Below are 19,666 nucleotides of genomic sequence, written 5' to 3'. Positions count from 1 at the left end.
TCTTCTTTAATTTTTCACCACAGTATATTCTTGTGCTCATGAGTAAATTATGTACAGTTTTCATCAGATTTATTCCTGCATATGTGACAGAATTTGAGCTATTTTTAGTATTATTTACAGTTTTTTTTATTAATTGCTGCATAGAGTATATAAAAACACAATTATGTTCAGACAGTAACATCACTTAAGCTAACAGATATAAAGAGTTCTAAGGACATGTTCTGAATGAGAAAAATCAAGGAAAAACAATCTGTCATAATCAATCTTGTCAGAACTCTGAAACATAGTCAATGGTTATAGCAACGACCTAAGATTGACTAAGAACCAGGCAATTTAAACAGTGATAAGGGAGTTCCGTGACATTTTTAGTTAGCTAACACTGCTAGAAACCTAATATACCAGAAGTCATTTGGTTTTTATAAAGGGAATTTTCAAAGTTAAATTTATTAAGTTCAGCATTTCACAACATATATCTTTCCTGTCACATTTTATCATAAACTATAAGGAGCCACCAGGCTGGATTTTTCACATTTAATGTGGAAATCTCTTCAGCTAAGTACCATGTCTCACCACTTTTAAATTCTGCCTTCTATCCAACACCAGTAGACAATTTTGCCAAGTTCTCAGCCACTTTAAAATACGTGTTGCCTTCCTTCCAGCTTGCAATAAAAAATGTATTATTTCCATCTAAGGCCTTATTACAAGTATCTTTAGAGTCTATATTTCTACCAACAGTCTCCTCAAAGGATTCTAAGACTTCTCTACCAAGTGCCTCACAATTCTTCCAAAATCTTCCCCTTATCCATTTAAAAAGCCATTCCAAAAAAATAAAAATAAAAATAAAAAGCCATTCCATCATGTTTGGTATTTACAAACAGCAGCACTCCACTTCTCTGGTAGCAAAATCAGTTTTAATTTACTAATGCTGCCCAAAATGCAATTTACCAGAGATAGGTTGGCTTTTATAAGGGTAATTTAATAAGTTACTAGTTTATATTTCTAAGGCCATAAAAACGTTCAAAATATGGCATCCAGGGAAAGGTACCTTGACTCAAGAAAGGCTGATGGGTCCAAAACACCACTATCAGCTAGGAGGGAATGGGGCTGGCATCTGCTGTCCATTCAGCTTTTGGTTTCAAATAGCTTCCCCAGGGGCGTTTTCTTTCTGTACCTCCAAACATTTGGGTTTCATGTTGGCTCTGAAGCTTTTTCCAAAAGTGTTTCCCTCTTAAAGAACTCCAATAAATGACCCACCTTGAATGGTGGAGACATATCTCCATGGAATCCACTTAATCAAAAGGATCCACCCACAACTGGGTAGATTACATCTTGATAGAAAGAATCTAACCCAAGTTTCCACCCTACAACATTGAATCAGGTTTAAGGGCATGGCTTTTCTGGGGTACACAACACTTTCAATTCAGCCCACATTTTAACTTAGATTTACATGCCACCCTACCAGGAAACAGTTGGTCTTGAAGATGGCAGCCCATATTCTAGAGGTCTGTACTTTTTGGGAGGGAGAAGAGCAGACCTTCTATAAATGGATTTATGGTTATCTTTATTGGCCTGTCTGTGGTATTGGTAATTGATACAAAGTGCTTGCTTTTGTGTCACCTGATAACTCTCAGGGCAAAAAGTGGCTGTGCAGATGACATTCCCTGAGACGACTGAAAGACAAGTTAAGCAACTACTGCAACCTGGGAGGTTTATAATTGAGGCAAATAACAGAGTTCTTACAAAGCTGGGTAGATATTTTCAGGAATTAGGGCTTTAAAAAACCATCAGATTGGGCGGGCCACGGTGGCTCAGCAGGTAAGGGTGCTTGCCTGCCATGCCCGAGAACCCGGGTTCGATTCCTGGTGCCTGCCCATGTTAAAAAAAAAAAAAAAAAAACCATCAGATGTATAAAACACGATTTAGAAAGACACCTGTATGTACCAGGCACGACACATGCTCAGAAAAGACATGAGACTATCCTAAGCTTTCATGTCTGTCTAATCTACAGGTGTAAAACACACAGGAAGTAAGGACAAAGCAGTGTTACAAAGACCTGGCTAAGAATCAAATGACTGCCCCAAACTGGAACCAATGTGGAAAGACCAAGAAGGATTTGTCTTTTTCCTTCTTCTTCTTACCCCCTGGCTCCAGGTGTCGAAAATAATCTCTGCCACGATACTAACTGATTACAAAGTAATGAAGCAGTGAATTCAAAGACCTCACACAACAAACATAAAATGTACAACAAAAACTAAACCATAATGTAAACCTTGGGCTACAGTTAATAGTGTAACTATAATAATATTGTTTCATCAATTATAGCAACCATACCCCATTAATTCAAAATGTTGATAATTTGAAAACTCCATGTTTAAGGGGATCTCTGCATTTTCTGCATGATTTTTTTCTGTAAATCTACAACTTCTCTAATAAAAAGACTGGTATTACCAAGGTGCACATACTGGTGAACATCTCACCTTAGAAATAGTGAAGAAAAAAAAAATAGTAAATTTTCTCAAAGCACTGGAAGATGATCAAGCCTAGAGAACAATTCAACAAATGCTGATTTATAAAAATAAATCTAAAATTGGTTAGAGAGCTTTAGGAAAAAATCACCCCTCTGGGCCTCTCGACTAAGCTCAGTTCTGTATGGCAGTTTGTGTGACCCATGGCAGTGGTTTGCTGGCACAAAGTACATTCCAAAAGAAAATCTTTGAGATCTTACTGAACCACAGTGCCAGCCTGGTGACCTGCACATCCAATAGCCAGAACAACTTATAGGGTGGCTGTGTGGCGGGCACACATTACAATTAGGATCTCTTAGGTCTGAATAGTGGTTCACTTAAATGAAAATATTCCTCAATGGAGAAAGACTGAAATATTCCCCTACAAGATCAGGAACAAGACAAAGATGCCCACTGTCATCACTGTTATTCAACATTGTTCTGGAAAATCTTGCCTGAGTAACTTGGCAAGAAAAAGAATAAACAGCATTTTATTATAAAGGAAGAAGTAAAACCTTCACTATTTTCTATTATACAGACAATCCTGAAAAATCCACAACAAAACTTCTTAAACTAATAAATTAATTTAGAAAAGTAGTGGGATACAAGATCAATACACAGAAATCAGCAGTGTTTCTATATCAAGCAACAAACAACTGGAGCAAGAAATCAAGAGAGAAAATTCCACTCATAATAGCAACTAAAAGAATCAAATATCTAGGAATAAATCTAAACAAGATGTAAAGGACTTGCATACAGAAGACTATAAAACACTGCTAAAAGAAATTAAACAAGACCTAAATAAATGGGAAGATATTCTGTATTCATAGACTGGAACACTAACTATCATTAAAATGTCAATACTACCCAAAGCAATTTATGGATTCAATATAATCCCAATCAAATTCCAACAATTTTCTTTGCAAAAATGGAAAACCAATCATCAAATTTATATGGAAGGGTACGGGGTCCCATACAGTTAAAACCATCTCGGAAAAGAATGAAGTTGGAGGAGTCACACTTTCTAATCTTGAAACTTATTACAAAGCCACAGTAATTAAAACAGCATTGTACTGGCACAAGGACAGACATACATATAGAACAATGGAATAGAACTGAGTGCTCAGAAATCAACCCTCACATTTATGGCCAAGTAATTTTTGACAAGGTGGCAAAGACAAATCAATTGGGGAAGAATAGTGACTTCAAATGGTGCTGGAAAAACTGGATCTCTGTTTAAAAATACGGAGCCTACCTCATATCATATACAAAAATCAACTCAAAATGGATCAAAGACCTAAACATAAAAGCTAGAACTGTCAAACTTCTAGAAGAAAACACAGGTAAGCATCTTCAGAACCTTGTGTTAGGCGATGGCTTCTTAGATTTTACACCCAGAGCACAGCAACAAAAGAAAAAACAGACAAATGGAACTTCATCAAAATAAAAAACTTTTGTCCCTCAAAGAATTTTATCATGAAAGTAAAAAGATAATCTATGCAATGAGAGAAAATATTTGGAAACCACATATCTATCTGATAAAGGATTAATATCCAGGACATACAAAGAAATGCTTTAATTTAATAAAAAGACAAACAACCCACTTAAAATGAGTAAAATACTTGAACAGATATCTCTTCAAAAAAGATATACAAATAGCCAGAAGGAACATAAAAAGATGCTCAACATCATTAGCCATCAGGGAGATGCAAATCAAAACCACACTAAGATACCATTTCACACCCATAGAATGACTGCTATATAAAAAAACATGGAAAATAAGCATTAGAGGATGTGGAGAAATCAGAACACTCATTCACTGCCGGTAGTAATGTAAAATGTGCAGCCACCGTGGAAAACAGTTTGGCGATTCTTCAAAAAGTGAAGAATAGAACTACTACTTGACACATCAATCCTACTACTAGGTGTATACCCCAAAAGAACTGAAAGCAGGCACTCAAACAGATATCTCAACACCAAAGTTCACAGCAGCGCTACAACTGCAAAAAGATGGAAACAACTTAAGTGTCCATCAGTGGATGACTGGGCAAATAAAATAGGGTACATACATACAATGGAATATTCTTCAGCTATGAAAAGCAATGAAGTCCTAATACACGTGACATGGATGAACCTTGAAAAGGACAAATATTATATGATCTCACTGATTTGAAACAATCACAATAAGCAAACTCATAGAGTCAGAATCTAGAATGTAGGTTCTAGGATGGGGTAGGGATAAGGAATTTGGAAAGTTAAGGCCTAAAATGTACAGGGTTCCTATTTGGAATGGTGGAAACATTTTGGTAACGGATGGTGGTGATATCAGCACAAATTGTGAACACTATTAACGGCACTTAGATATATATCTGAACATGATTAAAAGGGGAAATGGTAGATTGTATACATGTTAACATTAAAATTTTTTAAAAATCCATGGAACTATGCTACACAAACCATGAACCCTAAATTAAATCATGGACTTTAATTAATAGTACAATTATAAAAATGTGATATCATCAATTACAACAAATGTTCCACACCAAGGTAACATACTGCTGGTGAGGTGGTATATGGGCATCCTGTATTTTATGCATGTTGTGTTCTGCAAACTCATAACTTCCCTAATAAAGGGAGAGAAATAATAGCTATAAGGGTTTTCATATGTTCATTTATGACCTCACTCTTTTGGCCCTATTTCTCCCCACTTAAAGGTTTAATTTCTTTAGCTACAAATCCTTCCATTTTTATTTATTTTGTTACATTTTTTTAAGAAATGTGTGCTTCAACATTAGAGACTATACAGAATAGACTATATAGGATAATGGACAGGCAACTTACTACCAAACTCTGCTCCTCCAATCTGTGCTATTACTTGGGCATATACTTCAAGATATCAGAAAGCTCTTAGAAATATGGATTACTGATGATGAATAATAGAAAGAACAAGGGTTGGAAGTTAGGGAACATAAGTTTTGATTTTTAGCTCCACCATTTCCTGAGTGATCTTTTCTAACTAAACTAACAAAATTCCCCAGCATCTAAGAATGTCTTAACAGACAACTGGCCCTACTCCTTAAATATGGTCAAAGCAAAGGGCTTTTCTATTTAATTCTTCCAAACTGCAACTAGCTATAATTACATAGCTAAAAATCCCAGAGCAAGTCACTTCAGTTATCACAGTCTATTAATTTTTTGACAGTTTTCCGTAGAGAGAGCACCCAAAAACTGCACCCTTCAGCTAAAAGTCAGATGTTAGACAGGTTCTTTAGCTGAGATGTTTTATTCTGGACTTAACTGTGTCTCCCAGAAAGATTTGCTGAAGTCCCAACAACCCGTACCTGTGAATGAATGTTACCTTGTTTGGAAATAGGGTCTATGAAGATGTGATCAAGTTAAGATGAGGTCATACTGGAATAGTGTGGGCCTTAATTCAATGACTGGTGTCCTTATAAGAGGAAAACTTAAAAGAGGCACACACAAGAAGAAGGCCAGGTGAAAAGGAGGCAGGGAGTGGGGTGATGTGTTTACAAACCAAGGATATCAGCAACCACCAGAACCTGGAAGAGACAAGGATGGAATCTCTCCTAGAGCCTTCAGAAGGATCATGGTCTTGTCAACATCTTGACTTCAGACTTCTGTCCTATTCAACTGTGCGAGGATAAACCACTGTTGCTTTAAGCCATCCACTTCCTGGTAATCTGCTACAGTAGCAGACCTAGGAAACTGTAATCTGCTACAGTAGCAGACCTAGGAAATTAAATGCAAAGATTTTATGACCCAAGAGAATGCTTGGTTAGACATGATTTAAACATCTGTCAGGCTAAAATTGATGCAGCTACTATATAACAGAGCACTGACTTTTCAAATTTTAATGTGCACAGAGATCCCCTGAAAATCTTGTTAAAATGCAGATTCTTAGTCTACAGGGCTCAAGACGCTGCATTTCTTTTTTCTTTTTTTTTTTTTAAGTAACATATGCACTCTCTGTAATATAAATAAAAGTCCAAAATGTTCAGCCTGTCATCAGAGGTGCCTCTTGATCTCACCCTAACATATTTTCTTTTTTCAATGCAATTTTATTGATATATATAATCACATACCACATAATTATCCAAATTGTATAATCAGCAATTCACAGTATCATCATATAACTGTGCAGCTGTCATCACATCAAAAAAAAGTAAAAATAAAAGTGGAAAAAAATACCCCAAACACCCTGTATTCCCTCTCCCCATTATTTATTTATTTTTTGTCTCTCTCTCTCTCTCTCTCTCTCTCTCTCTCTCTCTCTCTCTCTCTCTCTCTCTCTCTCTTTTTTTCTTTCTTATCTGTTCATACACTGGATGAAGGGAATGTCTTCATAATCACATGGTCACATCTTAAAAGCTCTAGGATTATTCGATAATCTTCAAGAATCAAGAATTGGATTATAATTCAACAGTTTCAGGTATTTCCCTTTAGCTACTCCAATACACCAAAAACTGGAAGTGAATATCTATATACTGCCTAAGAATTGCCTCCAGAGTGACCTTTCAGCTCTATCTGAAATCTATCAGCCACTGCAACTTCATTTTGTTTCATTTTTCTCTCCCCTCTTTTGGTCAAGGAGGCTTTCTCACAATGTTAGGGCCAGATTTGTCCCCTGGAGTCACGTGCAGGGTGTGATTTATACATTTCTATCAGCTCTCAAGTGATGCTGCTGGCCCAGGGACCACAGTTTGAGTAGAACAGTGATGGAGTGATGGACGGCTTTGATGCCTCGATTGCCTATTCATATGTAACTGGAAATTTAAAACCAGGACAATCTTGACTCTTCTCAAGGGTACTCAGTTCATTCTAAGAAAAGGTCTAATGGACCACCTTTAAGGTACATTTCTTTGTTAAGCTCCTAAATTTTCACAATAGGATGTCAAACCTATTTCCAGTTAGGTGACAGCACATGGCTCAGTATTAACTGATGAAACAGAATAGCTGTGCCCCAAATGCTAGACAGGAAATTTAAATCTAGAAATTACCCATGTCCTCAACAATTGAAACAATCTTTATAAAGGACCATCTAAAGTTCATCCATGTATTCCTCTAGTTAGATAAATCTACCTCAGAGTCAATCAGGCCACCCAAAAGGTGGTACCTGGATACACTGTATTCTTCCCTCCAGAAATGTTTTAATCAACCTGTTTTTGCTCCAAAAGCACTATAAGAGCCCTATAAAATTTGCCAGAATAATTTATTTTAAAAGAATTTAGTTGAGGACCACAGCCATTGACTCATCAACTTCTTTTTATTAACAAGTCACAGAGAAAAATATTTTTTACTTTGTACCAAAATTAGGTATGCTTCTCCTAAGCAACTGCTTGCTTTAATTATTCAAACACTAACTGATTTGATTCAGCTTAGTTGTTTCGCCTTTCATTTTTTTCAGTTCAAACATCTTTACTCATATATTTACCTGAAAACAAACCAACTTATTAAAGATAGGTGACTAGGCGCGAAACAGAGATGAAGACATTTCCTCAACAACCTGAGGAAAGAAAATTCTATCTGGCAGGTTTGAAACCCAACAGGATCACTGATTATGTTTTTCTCTCTTTAAAAGAGCTAGAAGTCGCAGGGCTAAATCCGTGGCCCACCTGTGGTGACTACTGACCTCTGACTGGCATCCCCTCCCATGGTGTGTGCACGGGCATCCCCTCCCATGGTGTGTGCACGGGCATCCCCTCCCATGGTGTGTGCACGCTCCTTGCACACATCATGTAGACAAGTCCCACTCTTTCCGTCCACTTTGAATCCTCATCCTAGGTTACCCTACTCTTCATTCTTCTCAGAAACTTCTAAGTTAGAGCACCTTGATCTAGCCTGTATATCTTTGTAGGTTGCTTTAAACCCTTTTCAAATAAGGTAGGGTACAAATCATAAGTAAACACAGGAGTAAAAAAAAAAAAGATAAATCAAACAAACACTTACTTTTCTCTTCCCTTATAAATTATAGGGGCTCGCAAGTATATATGAGTTGATCAGCAAAAAAATTTGACTTTACTGCCTCTCAGAGATATTTCTCCTACCTTCAGCTTTTCATTTTGAGTAGTGACTTCCTCAAAGTCTTGCCGAAGTTTCTCCAGCTCACAGTGACGGTTCTGAGCCAACTCCTTGTTCTCCTCAAGCTCTGCATTCATTTCCTCAAACTAAAGAGACACAGGAGAATAGAGAAAGGAGAGTAAGAAAAATAATTCTTCCTAGATCACAACCTTTCTACACTTTCCCTCTTCATCAATCCACTCTCCAACAAAACCCTACTGGGCCACTTGTGAACACAATCCTGAAGTACCTGGCACTATACCTGCCAACACGTCAGAAGATGCTTCCCAAGGCAATTACCAATCCTACCTTCCGGGCATTGATAGTGATGGTGCCACCATAGAGACTGCTCCCTGCGCCATACACCTTATAGCCTTTTGAATTCACCTAGAGAAGACAAAGATTCTTTAATGAGACCCTAAAACTTCAGGCTTACAATCAAAACACCTTCAGAGTCAGGTTTGTTTCCAAGCACCACCATGTAGGCTCATCTTCTCTGGGGACACTCCTTAAAAGGACTCTAGTCTCAGGAGTGCAACGATAGTTCAGAGGTATAATGCTCACCTGCCACATGGGAGACCCAGGTTCGATTCACAGTCCATACACTTCCCCAAAACAAACAAATAAACAAACAAGCCAAACAAACAAAAATTCAACAAATGATGCTACAATAACAGGATACTCAGATGGTAAAATAATGAAATGTGACCCCACCATACAGCATACAAAAATAAAAAGCACTCGCCCGTTCTAGGACTTCTGCCAAGTGTCGATTGAGTCGCTGTTCCCTCTTTCGGATTTTGTCAATATCCCATTGCAAGTCATCAATCATGGACTCCAGGACACACACTCGTGATTCAGCCGTCTCCACTTTACTCTGCAGCTTGGTGAACTACATCCCAAATACAGGCATTCAGAAAAATATGGCAAAAAAGACCAAGTTAGAAAAAGAATACCTTACATCACTATCTTAAGGCCCAAACTCCACAAAATTAGCCCTTGCTTATGCAGTACTATAGAGAAGATAAAAATAGAGGATTCTTCACCTTCTTCCTAATATAAGAGTACAAAAATGAAATCACAGGTTCTTTTAAAAATTCTGCATCAGTTGCAATCATGAAAACTTTAGACGTCTACCAGAACCTCACAAAAAGGTGTGACATATGAGTCAATAATTTTGTTACTTCTGAAAAATACCATTCCCTAAAAAGACCACAAGAAAATGTGACTTTTTAAGGGACAAAAGATAATCTTCATTTTACTAAATATTTCAGAAGATAAAAATTCAAATATACATTCAGAAAAGACAGCTTTCCTTACCCACAACTTCTATTCTCTATGTTCCCATGAATGATAATCTATATAAAACAGAACAGAAACTTCCATTCTTTTTTTTTTACTTCCATTCTTTTTGAAGCTGATGCCAGAACAATCTAGAATCATGCACTACAAAAAGACACTTTAAAACCTCTGTTGTTGCCCATTTAATTACAACTATATACCAGCTACTTAGTACTTTAATTACAAAACCATTATATGCCCACATTAATCTCTACATACCCTTTGTGCTGGTTTTAAAACATGGCTCCAAATTTCTCTGACAGTCTTCCTATCAAGAGGTGGAGCCTCTGTCCCCTATCCTTGACTTTAATGAGCCAGTGGAAATGACAATACATAATTTCTGAGGCTATGCCAGAAAGGCTGCATAGATACGCCTGGTGTCATTGGGATGCCTGTGTGCTGGGAGAAGCCAGCAGCCATGTGGGAAGTCCAAAGACCCTGAGACTGCCATGCTGCAGAGGGCACATGTAGGTGTCCAGTGGAGTTTTCGCTTTGCAGGCAGCCTCAGCAGCCAGCCATGAGAGCCATCTTGGACATCAGCCCAGCTGATGTGTGTGCCCCTGGCTTAGTAATGCTAACTGGGATTTAGGTAGGCTGGAAAAGGAAAACCGTTTCATCCTAGGGGCAACGAATTTATGTCTTAAAATACGACAGAAGGTTTTTCTATTTTCTTTACTGCATCCCATTTATTTATAAGTGTTGCTATACTCTCACCCCTCTGAAGGTCAATGAGAAGCAACCAGCCAGCACGGACCTTGACACTGGAGTCTAGAAAGCATGGGTACAGTGAAGAACATGGTCTCTGAAGTTCAACAGGACTGCATTTGAATCACAGCTCAATCACTTTTTGCCTGCGTGCACTTACCTTAGTCACGCAACCTCTTTGCATGTGTCTCTACTGTCTGACCACCAGAGACAGTACTATAAAGTGCCTAAGTGCTAGACACTAAGTAAATATTAACTATTAATTTACTAGTCAGCATGAGAGTTGGGTGGTTAAACCAAGGTAGGTCAAATTTCAGCAGGGTACCCTATGAACTACATCAAAATGATTATCAGGAGTGTCAGAAGAGTTTTAAAAGGCCTACCATCACTTTATCTCAGGCATTTTGTGCACATAACTAGCTTAACTAAATAAATACTCAGATCTTGATATGATTTTGTCACAGCACTATTTGTGCTCAAGTCTGGACTGAAGACCTTTCCATCAGTTCCTAGGCTGTTATCTACACAGTACTTCTTACTGCCCCATACTCTATTGGATTTCTACCAACACAGACCTCAGTAACACTGTACATGGTTTCTATATCTTGGGCAATTCTTTATTTGGGGGTTTGGAGTTTTGTTCTATTTTGCAAAACCCCATCTGATACCATTTCTTCCTAAAGACTAAAATCCTAAAATGTTTGCTTGGGCAGGGGTATAGTAAAGGAACATTTAATTGTTTTTGACCCTTAACATTTCCTTAGACTTTGATTCTCCAGAACAGGTTGCTTCACCCTACCCTGTATGCTTTCTAGAGTAAAGTGACCTTGAACCACCCAGAATTCTGAGTCAAAGTCTGCAACTGCCCTCTAGAAACAGCCATCCCTCCTTCTTGGCCAAGTACCTCCTGAGACATAGTGCGATGCTTCTCTTGAAGGAGGTCTGTCAATTCCTGTAGCCTCAGGTTCTCTTGTGTGAGGAAAGAATTCAGCTCCTGCACTGCTTCCTCCACTATCAGGTTATCTGAGGAAGAAGAACTGTAGCTTAGTTTAGCATCTACAGTGTCAAATTCTGAAACTGTGCACCCTGCCAAAACAACAACCTATATTATCTCATGTCATATTCTTCAGAACCTCATAAAATACGTCGGGTATCATTATCACCACAAGACAGAATCAGCACCAAGAGTTAGAATTGCTTAAGGAAATAAGCCCATTTTGTGTCTGCCCATCAGATGCAGAATCTATCTCCCACCTCTTTCTATAAAGCCCAAATGCCTTGAAAAACAAAATGGGGGTACTATAACTTTGTTCAACAAGGCACAATTCCCCAAAACTGCATTCTAGAGTATAGACAGGACAGAGTCATCTCTAAGTTAGAGTCTGACTAAACAGCAATATAGTATTTTTATAAGGTGATCACAAAATCTTATTGACTAACACCAACATGAAGCATCTCTCTGTTGGAGGCGGAGACAGGAAGCAGAAACTTCCTTCTTCAAATAAGCATTTATAAAATCATGAAGAAAAAAGATAAGAGCACAGAATCACTTGTATTCTGGAATACTATGTTGGGGCACTTCTGAAGCTCAGAAACTAAAAAGTACACTACTATCTATAAAGAAGGTAGGAAAATCTACAGAACTTAAAAACAGTTAGTACGTTTAAAATTAGAAGCACAGATACTATAGCTCAAATTCAAACGTTCTGAAATGAATTCAGAAACTGGGGAAATAAACCTGCCCTTTAGAGACAATTATTAGAAAGAAAAACTATGCTTTCTCTCTCATACCACCCCTTGGCATCACTCCTAGAAAAAGAATATAGAACAGGTTGGTCAAGAATCATCTGTAGAACTTTAAAAACAGACACTTCCCTAGGACTTATCCTGCAATTACTGAATCAGTTTCCATGGGCAGGGCCCAAAAAAGCATATGCTCAAAAAACTCCCCAGGTGATTCTGATGCATGACTTGAATTAAGAATTAAAGACTGAATTCTAGTCCTCTTGCTATCCTAAGCACTGAGACCAGGGAGTGGAACACAATAAAAGCTCAACAAGTGTTTAATAAATTAAGCCAAACAAAGCATTTCTTCTGAATCAAGGACCAAATAAATATGGGAGAAAAATGAACTTCAAAACAATGTATAGTTGATGCTACAATTCATACTTTATATACCTGCACATCCATGAAACTTCACCTTATCAATGGCAACTGCCTTTGCATTATAAATAATAAGCTTAGCCATTTGAAATGTTTTAATTTTTAGCTTAAATCCTACCTTAAAATGCATGGCATCAAAAATAATTTTAAAGTACTGTTTAATATATTATTCATTTTAGTTCCTTTTTATACTTGATATCCTTCCAAAATTCAACTTTCACATCGACATAACCTCTACAGATGGCATTTTCTCTGCATTTCTAAGATTTAACACTATCATCTCACAAACCATTCCAGGAGAGCCAAGAGAGAAAGAAGTAACACACAGCTTGCTTTACATTAGGTGACTAGCAGGATTCATAATCATTCATTCAGCATTGATTAAAATAAGTATCAGATAACAGTGCTAGAAACTTGAAAAACATAGATGAGACAGCCAAGGCACTGCACCAAAAGACACAGTGTACCTGGGAACTCACAGGTAAGCAGATGTGATATATGATCCGAACTATTTAAAATTGTTTTAGTTCAGTAGTGAGATGGGAGGAATTTTATGGACTACTTTGATGTACTTCTGATTTGTACATTTGAAAACAAGTGTCTGCTATTCTTACAAAATGCAAAACACACTAATGCAAAAAAAGAAAGAAAACCTTGCCCACCAAACTCTCCTAATATGCTGCTTCTTTTAATTCTGATGATAACTTAGCCCCAAGTTCCTTGAAAACAAAATAACAAAGCAATATAATTCTTATTTGCCCACCTAATGGTTCAAATTCCATTATATTAAGCTGATTTCTTTCAGAAGCAAAAGATAAAACATCTTAATGATAATCAGAGGAAGTAAGACACCGCAAACAGACCATGATTATTTTTGAAAACATGAAACCAGGGCATTTATTTACATTTGAGCAAGAAGTTTTATGTCACAAATGACTAAAGAAACTGTAACCTAGACATCTTTCCCTTGTCACAAACACTTTACTACACATGACAAATATAAACTTCTGCATCTATGTAGAACAGTAATACAGTTAGATCAATTAATACTTTTATTTCAAAAAGACATTTTTCCATCCATGTAATACTTTCTATTTTTTATTTTGTTATTTTTTAAGCACAGAGATCACCAACAACTCTAAAACCTGAACGAAGTCTTTGTGAAAATATTAGAGATCGTGGAAAAACATAATAAAAACTGCCTCTTAGAAGTCAAAATTCAGTATCTAACAAAGACAGGAATTAAAAAAAAAAAAAAACATGATTGCCAATATGTCAAATAAAGTACTCATTTTCCCTAATAAGTTAATGGCCTATCCTACACAAATATAGAAAAAGCAGCTACTTTTTTAAAAATGAAACTGATTCTATTTGTAGAAGTATCTAATTAACAGCATCAGAAAGGGGCTGATAAAATCTTTCCTCAGCTTCTTATAGGACTAGCATGCAGTTCAACATTAACAACCTCGTGAAACTCTCCTAAAATACTAACATACCAGAGTAATGATACTACTGGTGCTGCTGAAGACTAGGATTCCAGGGAATTTAATGGAAAATAAATATGTAGGCTTTGCACACTACAAATTCACAAGCACAAAGCAAAGGGGAGTTCTTGTCTCCCTCCATGCTCCCAGTCTCCTTCATGTCACATGGTTCTTGCCTCACCTCCACTATTCAGCTTCCGGGATAAGAGCTCCACTTTTTCTTGCAATTTATCATAGACGGTCACTATCTGGGACACAGCTCGGCGGGAGGACTCCACGCGTTCCTGCAGCTGAGATTCCATCTCTTCGCTGGAACTGCTGGCCAATGTAGCAAGGAAAGAGAAAGCTGGTTCTTGCCCTTCCCCTGAGGACACAGGGGGGGAAAAAGAAGCCCCCCAAGATTATAAAACTGGAAACAACAAAATCCATTTATTTCCCTCAAATGAAGAGCCTCAAAGCAAAGCTCTAATCCAAAACCCCAGACTACAGGTAATGGTAGAATTTATCGCCAACACCGGTAGAATTTATCGCCAACACCCACCTCTCTCTCGGTCTTCTTTACGTTCCTGATTGCTATCAGAGTCTGGTTCTGGTTCAGGCACAACAAGGGCTTTTCTTTCCGTAAGTAGGTCTCCCAAACCCTGCTCCAGATCATAACGCTTCAGGATGATTCTGATGTTTTCATCAAACTGAAGATGGGAAAATACAGTTATGAAAAAAACAAAAGGATACAGCTTTGAAGCTTAAGAGAATACACAGGAGAACTAAAATGCTCAAATATAAACTTGAGCAATGAACAGTTTGCCTACCTGACTCCAGTACCGGTTGACAATCAACAGGGAGGCATCATCAGTGGCCTGTCGTCGTTCCAGCTTTTCGATGTGCTCACGGAGCTCATCTTCAATGGCCTGCCGCTGATCGAGCATTTCTGCCAGCTTGCGATTTTTGGTTTGCAATGTTCGAATGTCTAATTCCTCCTGCCCCAGGAAACCAATCACTTTAGTCTCCACAAAGAAACTGGACAAATCAGATGTTAAACAAGATCACTTACTTCATTAGTTATTTCCTACAAATGAAACTATACATTAAAAAAAAAGAAAAATAGTAAGATAAATAGGTACAGAAGAGTTCAAGGAAAAGTTCGACGACAACATGAGGAAAGAATGATATGCACAAATAGACTAGAGCTTCAACCTCACCCCTCTCACTATTTCATTCATAGGTATATCCACAAAGCAGTGCTCCTTTAATGCTCCACCATTCCACTGAAACACCTTCTACCCAGATCAGCCCTGTCATCCCAAGTATTGGGTTTCTTTCTTTCAAGACTTTGGCATCTGGCTCCTTCTTTTCCCTATCACTGGAATCATCTCAGGTAAAATGCACATAGACACACCATCCAATCCTCTAGCCTGTCAGTATCTTGAATACCTTACCTCCCAAGACTACTTTCTCCACTGTGCTTTAGTGATGCATTTTAAAAGCCACACCTTGGACTTTTGTCATTTGGAAATCCTAAATTCCAACTTCCCATTCCCTGAACAAAACCATCTTTCCAGGTATCTCATGTTCTTAACCCCAAAACATGACTTCATCTACACCTCCAGAATTTTGAATTCTCTCCTTTTTCCCTTTCAGTTATCTTCTGTCTCCTCTTCCTTCTATATCTTAACTACATAACTCCACAGTATATTCCTTCACACGTGGGCCTATCAGCACCCTTAATTCTCTGCCCTTTTTATTCTGCCTTGTAAACAAACCCAAATCTGAATTAATCCAGATATCTAACTATTCCATTCCTATACCTTGCATACTGAGATCTTCCATCAGGTCATTAAACCAGGAAGACTGCTGCCTTTACAGAATTAATTCCTGACCCCAACAGATCTTATAATTTGTCCAGAAATGTATCTTTAACATATCAGTTATCTCCTTATCCCCATAAAGGTAGTAACTATCAATCCCTGCTTGCCTCTGCTCACACTGCAACTAAGCTGATGCCTTTGCTTCCTGTCTTAAAGAGAAAACAGAAGTTACCAGGTGGAAAGTTCCTCAACTTCCCATCTCCTTCACCCCTTCACACAACTTACCAACCTATACACACCTCAACTTGTGCTTATGATCCTGTTTTCTACTGTTTATTCAAAATCTTCAATCCATCAGTAAAGCCACACTCCTCTTTAGCCCCTCCCTCCCTCTCTCTCTCTCTCTCTCTCTCTCTCTCTCTCTCTCTCTCTCTCTCTCGCTGGCTCGCTCGCTCCTTCCCATAAGCATTTAAACCTCTGGCTTTAAAAATTAAAAACACACACAAAAAAATTTTTAAACCTTCCTTCCATGTTCCCCTCTGACCACTGCTCTATTTTTCCCCTCAAAACCCCAAATTCTTGAAATTTTGTTATCTACAGTAAACTGCTCTATATACTTTCACCGCCCCCCACACCCTCCTCTTTAAGCCTCTGCAACATGGCTTGGCCACTATCAATTGTTTGGAATGGTTCTCAAAGTCACTACAGCCCATATTAATTTTATGTCCTCATCTTATTCACCCTCTATCAAGGACCTGACATTAGTGACCACTTTCCTTCCAAACTGCGTTCTCTCTTGGCTCACAGGAAAACCACCATACTGATTTTCTGCCTATTTTTCTAGCTGTTCTTTCTCAAACCTATTTCTTCATTAAGCAACAACTGTTTGGGGACCTGCAATTGTAACACACTGTGCTAAACACAGAAGACGTAAGAGTCAAAAAGATAATGGTAGCGTGTGCAGCACATGGGCCACAGTCCCAGTCTTGGAGAAGACATGCATTTATAAAGGCAGATTCCAAACAATGTGATAAATGTCACAATAGGCGGAGGGTGGGGAAGGGCTCAGAAGGCTTCTGCAGGATAAGGTGAGATCTAAAGAACACCAAGTGACTTAGGAAAAAGTAAGGGGACAGTAATCCCAGGCCAAGGAAATTACAAGTTGGAAGACTGATGTTTACCCTATTAGAAATTAATGAGTATAGTAAAGTAAGAATTATTTATTAGGGCACCAATTTCTTGTTTCGCTTTTATCTCTTCCATTTTGGTTATAAAATTCTTGATACACCAAAATAGTCCAGAGTCTCCTGGCTACATGGTTATTAAGACTATTAATAAACTACATTCCCAACCTCTTCTCTGAACATTACCTTCCCCTTTTGCTCTGAACTTACATGGGAATAGTGTTTCCCCTGCAGCCTTCTCATATGGAGGCTATTTCTCTCCACCCTCCTTGAAGTCCTGAGCCTGGAGGTAGGTGGGCGACCTCCTTGTTTTTTTTTTTTTTTTTTTTTTTGGCTACTTCTAGGGCATTATCCCATCTCTCTAAAGCTCCTAGATTCCCTGCTGGGGCCACTGGCCTATATCACCTGCCAACTTGCCTTGTTGAAGTCATCTATAAATGCCCAAGCCACTTCCCCACGTGTGTTGAAGATTTAGCATTTACCTTAGTATCACTCTCTCCAATACTACTTCTGCTATATTCTTACTGGTTTCAATTCCCAAATCCAATATCTTGGATCTTCAATCCACCGACCTGCTTTCCTCTCATGATCTTTTCCTCTACCTCCTCAGTCACCAATTCCAAGTTTTTATTTTTCTGAACAGTACCTACATGCTCTCTACAAGCTGAATTTCAAACACTTCCTTCTCCACAACTACCACTAATTTTTCTAGCTCATGCTCTCCAGCTTCCAAAAATTCAGTAGTCCTACCGCCTCTCTCATTCACTCCTCTACTTCCCTCTTTACCAAACTTAAATTTCATGATCAGCCATTGTAATCATACTCTGTTATATACTTTCACCTCCCTCCTTACTCCCTTACCCTACCCACCTGGTAAAAGCCCCAGCCTTGGATACATCCAACTCACCATCTATTCCAAGCTGACTGACATCCATGAAGCTGAGTATGACTAGAGAAAAATGAAGCACAGACTGATTGGTCTCTGTAACACATGTCACAAACCTCAAGTTAGCCCTCAGTGCTGCCCAGCAATCCTATTACAACTTTCTTTGCACTCTCTCTTCAACATGATTACTTCATACCTTCTCCTGTCTCTTCCAACCTCCAAAACTTCCTCCCCCATCCTCACTCTCAGATGAATTTTGCTTCTGATTTCACTCAGAAAAAAAAAACAGAAGCAATCAGAAGAGAGCACTCACACCCACCTCACACAACCATAGCTTTCAATGTACCTGCATGTGAACTGTCTTCCCCACCTTCCTTCCTGCTCCTGGTGAAGGCCAATCCCTTCACTTGTGCATTCCACTCCACTCCCTCTCACCCACTCAAGGACATCAGTCCAGTGACCATCTCTTCTTTCTGCTGCATCACCAATTTTATCCTCTCTACCAAGTCATTCCAATCAACAAACATGCTGCAAGATCTCCTACCTTACAAAACCAACAACAGAAATCTCCCCTTCACTCCACAGTCCCCTCTGACCACTGCCCTATTCTCTTTGCTCTACTATACAGCAGTACACCATTAAAGCCATCTCTACCCTCCCTAATTCCTCTCTTCTCATGTGCTCTTAGGCTCACTGAAATCAGACTTCCACCCCCTCCACTCCAAGAAGGCAGTTCTAAATCTCCAGGGAACTCTCTATTACTGTCTAATGGCCACATCTTTGTTCTCACCTCAATACTCACCTTACTCAAGGAGTCAGCAGTACTGAATCAACTCCTTCTTGAAACTTTATCGTTTCGGGACCTCACTCTATTATTTTCCTACCTCAGTGGCCCCTCTTTTCCTCTCTTTGGTTAGTCCCTTCTCATCTTTTTTATATAAAAATGCTGCAGTGCTCCAGGGCTCTGTCATCATACCTCTTCTTTATCTATGCCAATTCTCTAGGGGAGAGCCTCTGGTCTCATGGCTTTAAATACCATCTACAAATTATGATTTCCAAATGTACAACATTAGCCCAGACATCTCCCCAAACTCCAGATTATAATATCCAATTGCCTATTCATTCAAAGGCTTAATAGATATCTCAAACTTTCATGTCCAAAACCAAACTTATGATATACCCTTCACACCTCCCAAAAAGTTGTTCCCTTTTAGCTCTCCCGAGCTCAATAAGTAGAAACTCCTTACTCTCAAAATCCTCAGGTAACCTAGCCTTCTTTCTCTCACACATTTTATCCAATTCATCAGCAAATCCTATCTATACTACTTCCATGGTGGCCCAAGCCCGAGATCCCTCATGAAGATCACAGCAACGGCTTCCTGTAGCAGAAACTTTTGTGCCCTTGCCTGTAAGGTTTCAGCACAGTTGTGGTGGACAGCTCTACTCACACAGTTCCAACTTCAAGCACACCTTGGAGTCTCAGGTTTTTTGCTGTACAATTTCAGCTGCTTACTAT

The 19,666-nt window shown here is 38.5% G+C and overlaps 1 protein-coding gene across 4 annotated transcripts in view; it reads right to left on the bottom strand.

Moving 5' to 3' along the window:
• Window positions 1–19,666, bottom strand: part of RNF20 (ring finger protein 20) — a 40,058-nt gene that overhangs the window by 17,682 nt on the left and 2,710 nt on the right. For all 4 annotated transcript variants that reach the window (XM_077140573.1, XM_077140591.1, XM_077140583.1 and 1 more), the window contains 7 exons: window positions 15,085–15,252; window positions 14,817–14,964; window positions 14,457–14,639; window positions 11,533–11,651; window positions 9,328–9,474; window positions 8,892–8,969; window positions 8,570–8,689 (listed from right to left, as the gene is read on the bottom strand). In XM_077140573.1, the coding sequence (XP_076996688.1) occupies window positions 8,570–8,689; window positions 8,892–8,969; window positions 9,328–9,474; window positions 11,533–11,651; window positions 14,457–14,639; window positions 14,817–14,964; window positions 15,085–15,252 (963 nt within the window). The remainder of the gene's footprint in view (window positions 1–8,569; window positions 8,690–8,891; window positions 8,970–9,327; window positions 9,475–11,532; window positions 11,652–14,456; window positions 14,640–14,816; window positions 14,965–15,084; window positions 15,253–19,666) is intronic.

Source organism: Tamandua tetradactyla, chromosome 2 (assembly GCF_023851605.1).
Source record: "Tamandua tetradactyla isolate mTamTet1 chromosome 2, mTamTet1.pri, whole genome shotgun sequence".
Classification (NCBI taxonomy): domain Eukaryota; kingdom Metazoa; phylum Chordata; class Mammalia; order Pilosa; family Myrmecophagidae; genus Tamandua; species Tamandua tetradactyla.
This window is presented reverse-complemented; position numbering and strand designations above follow the sequence as displayed.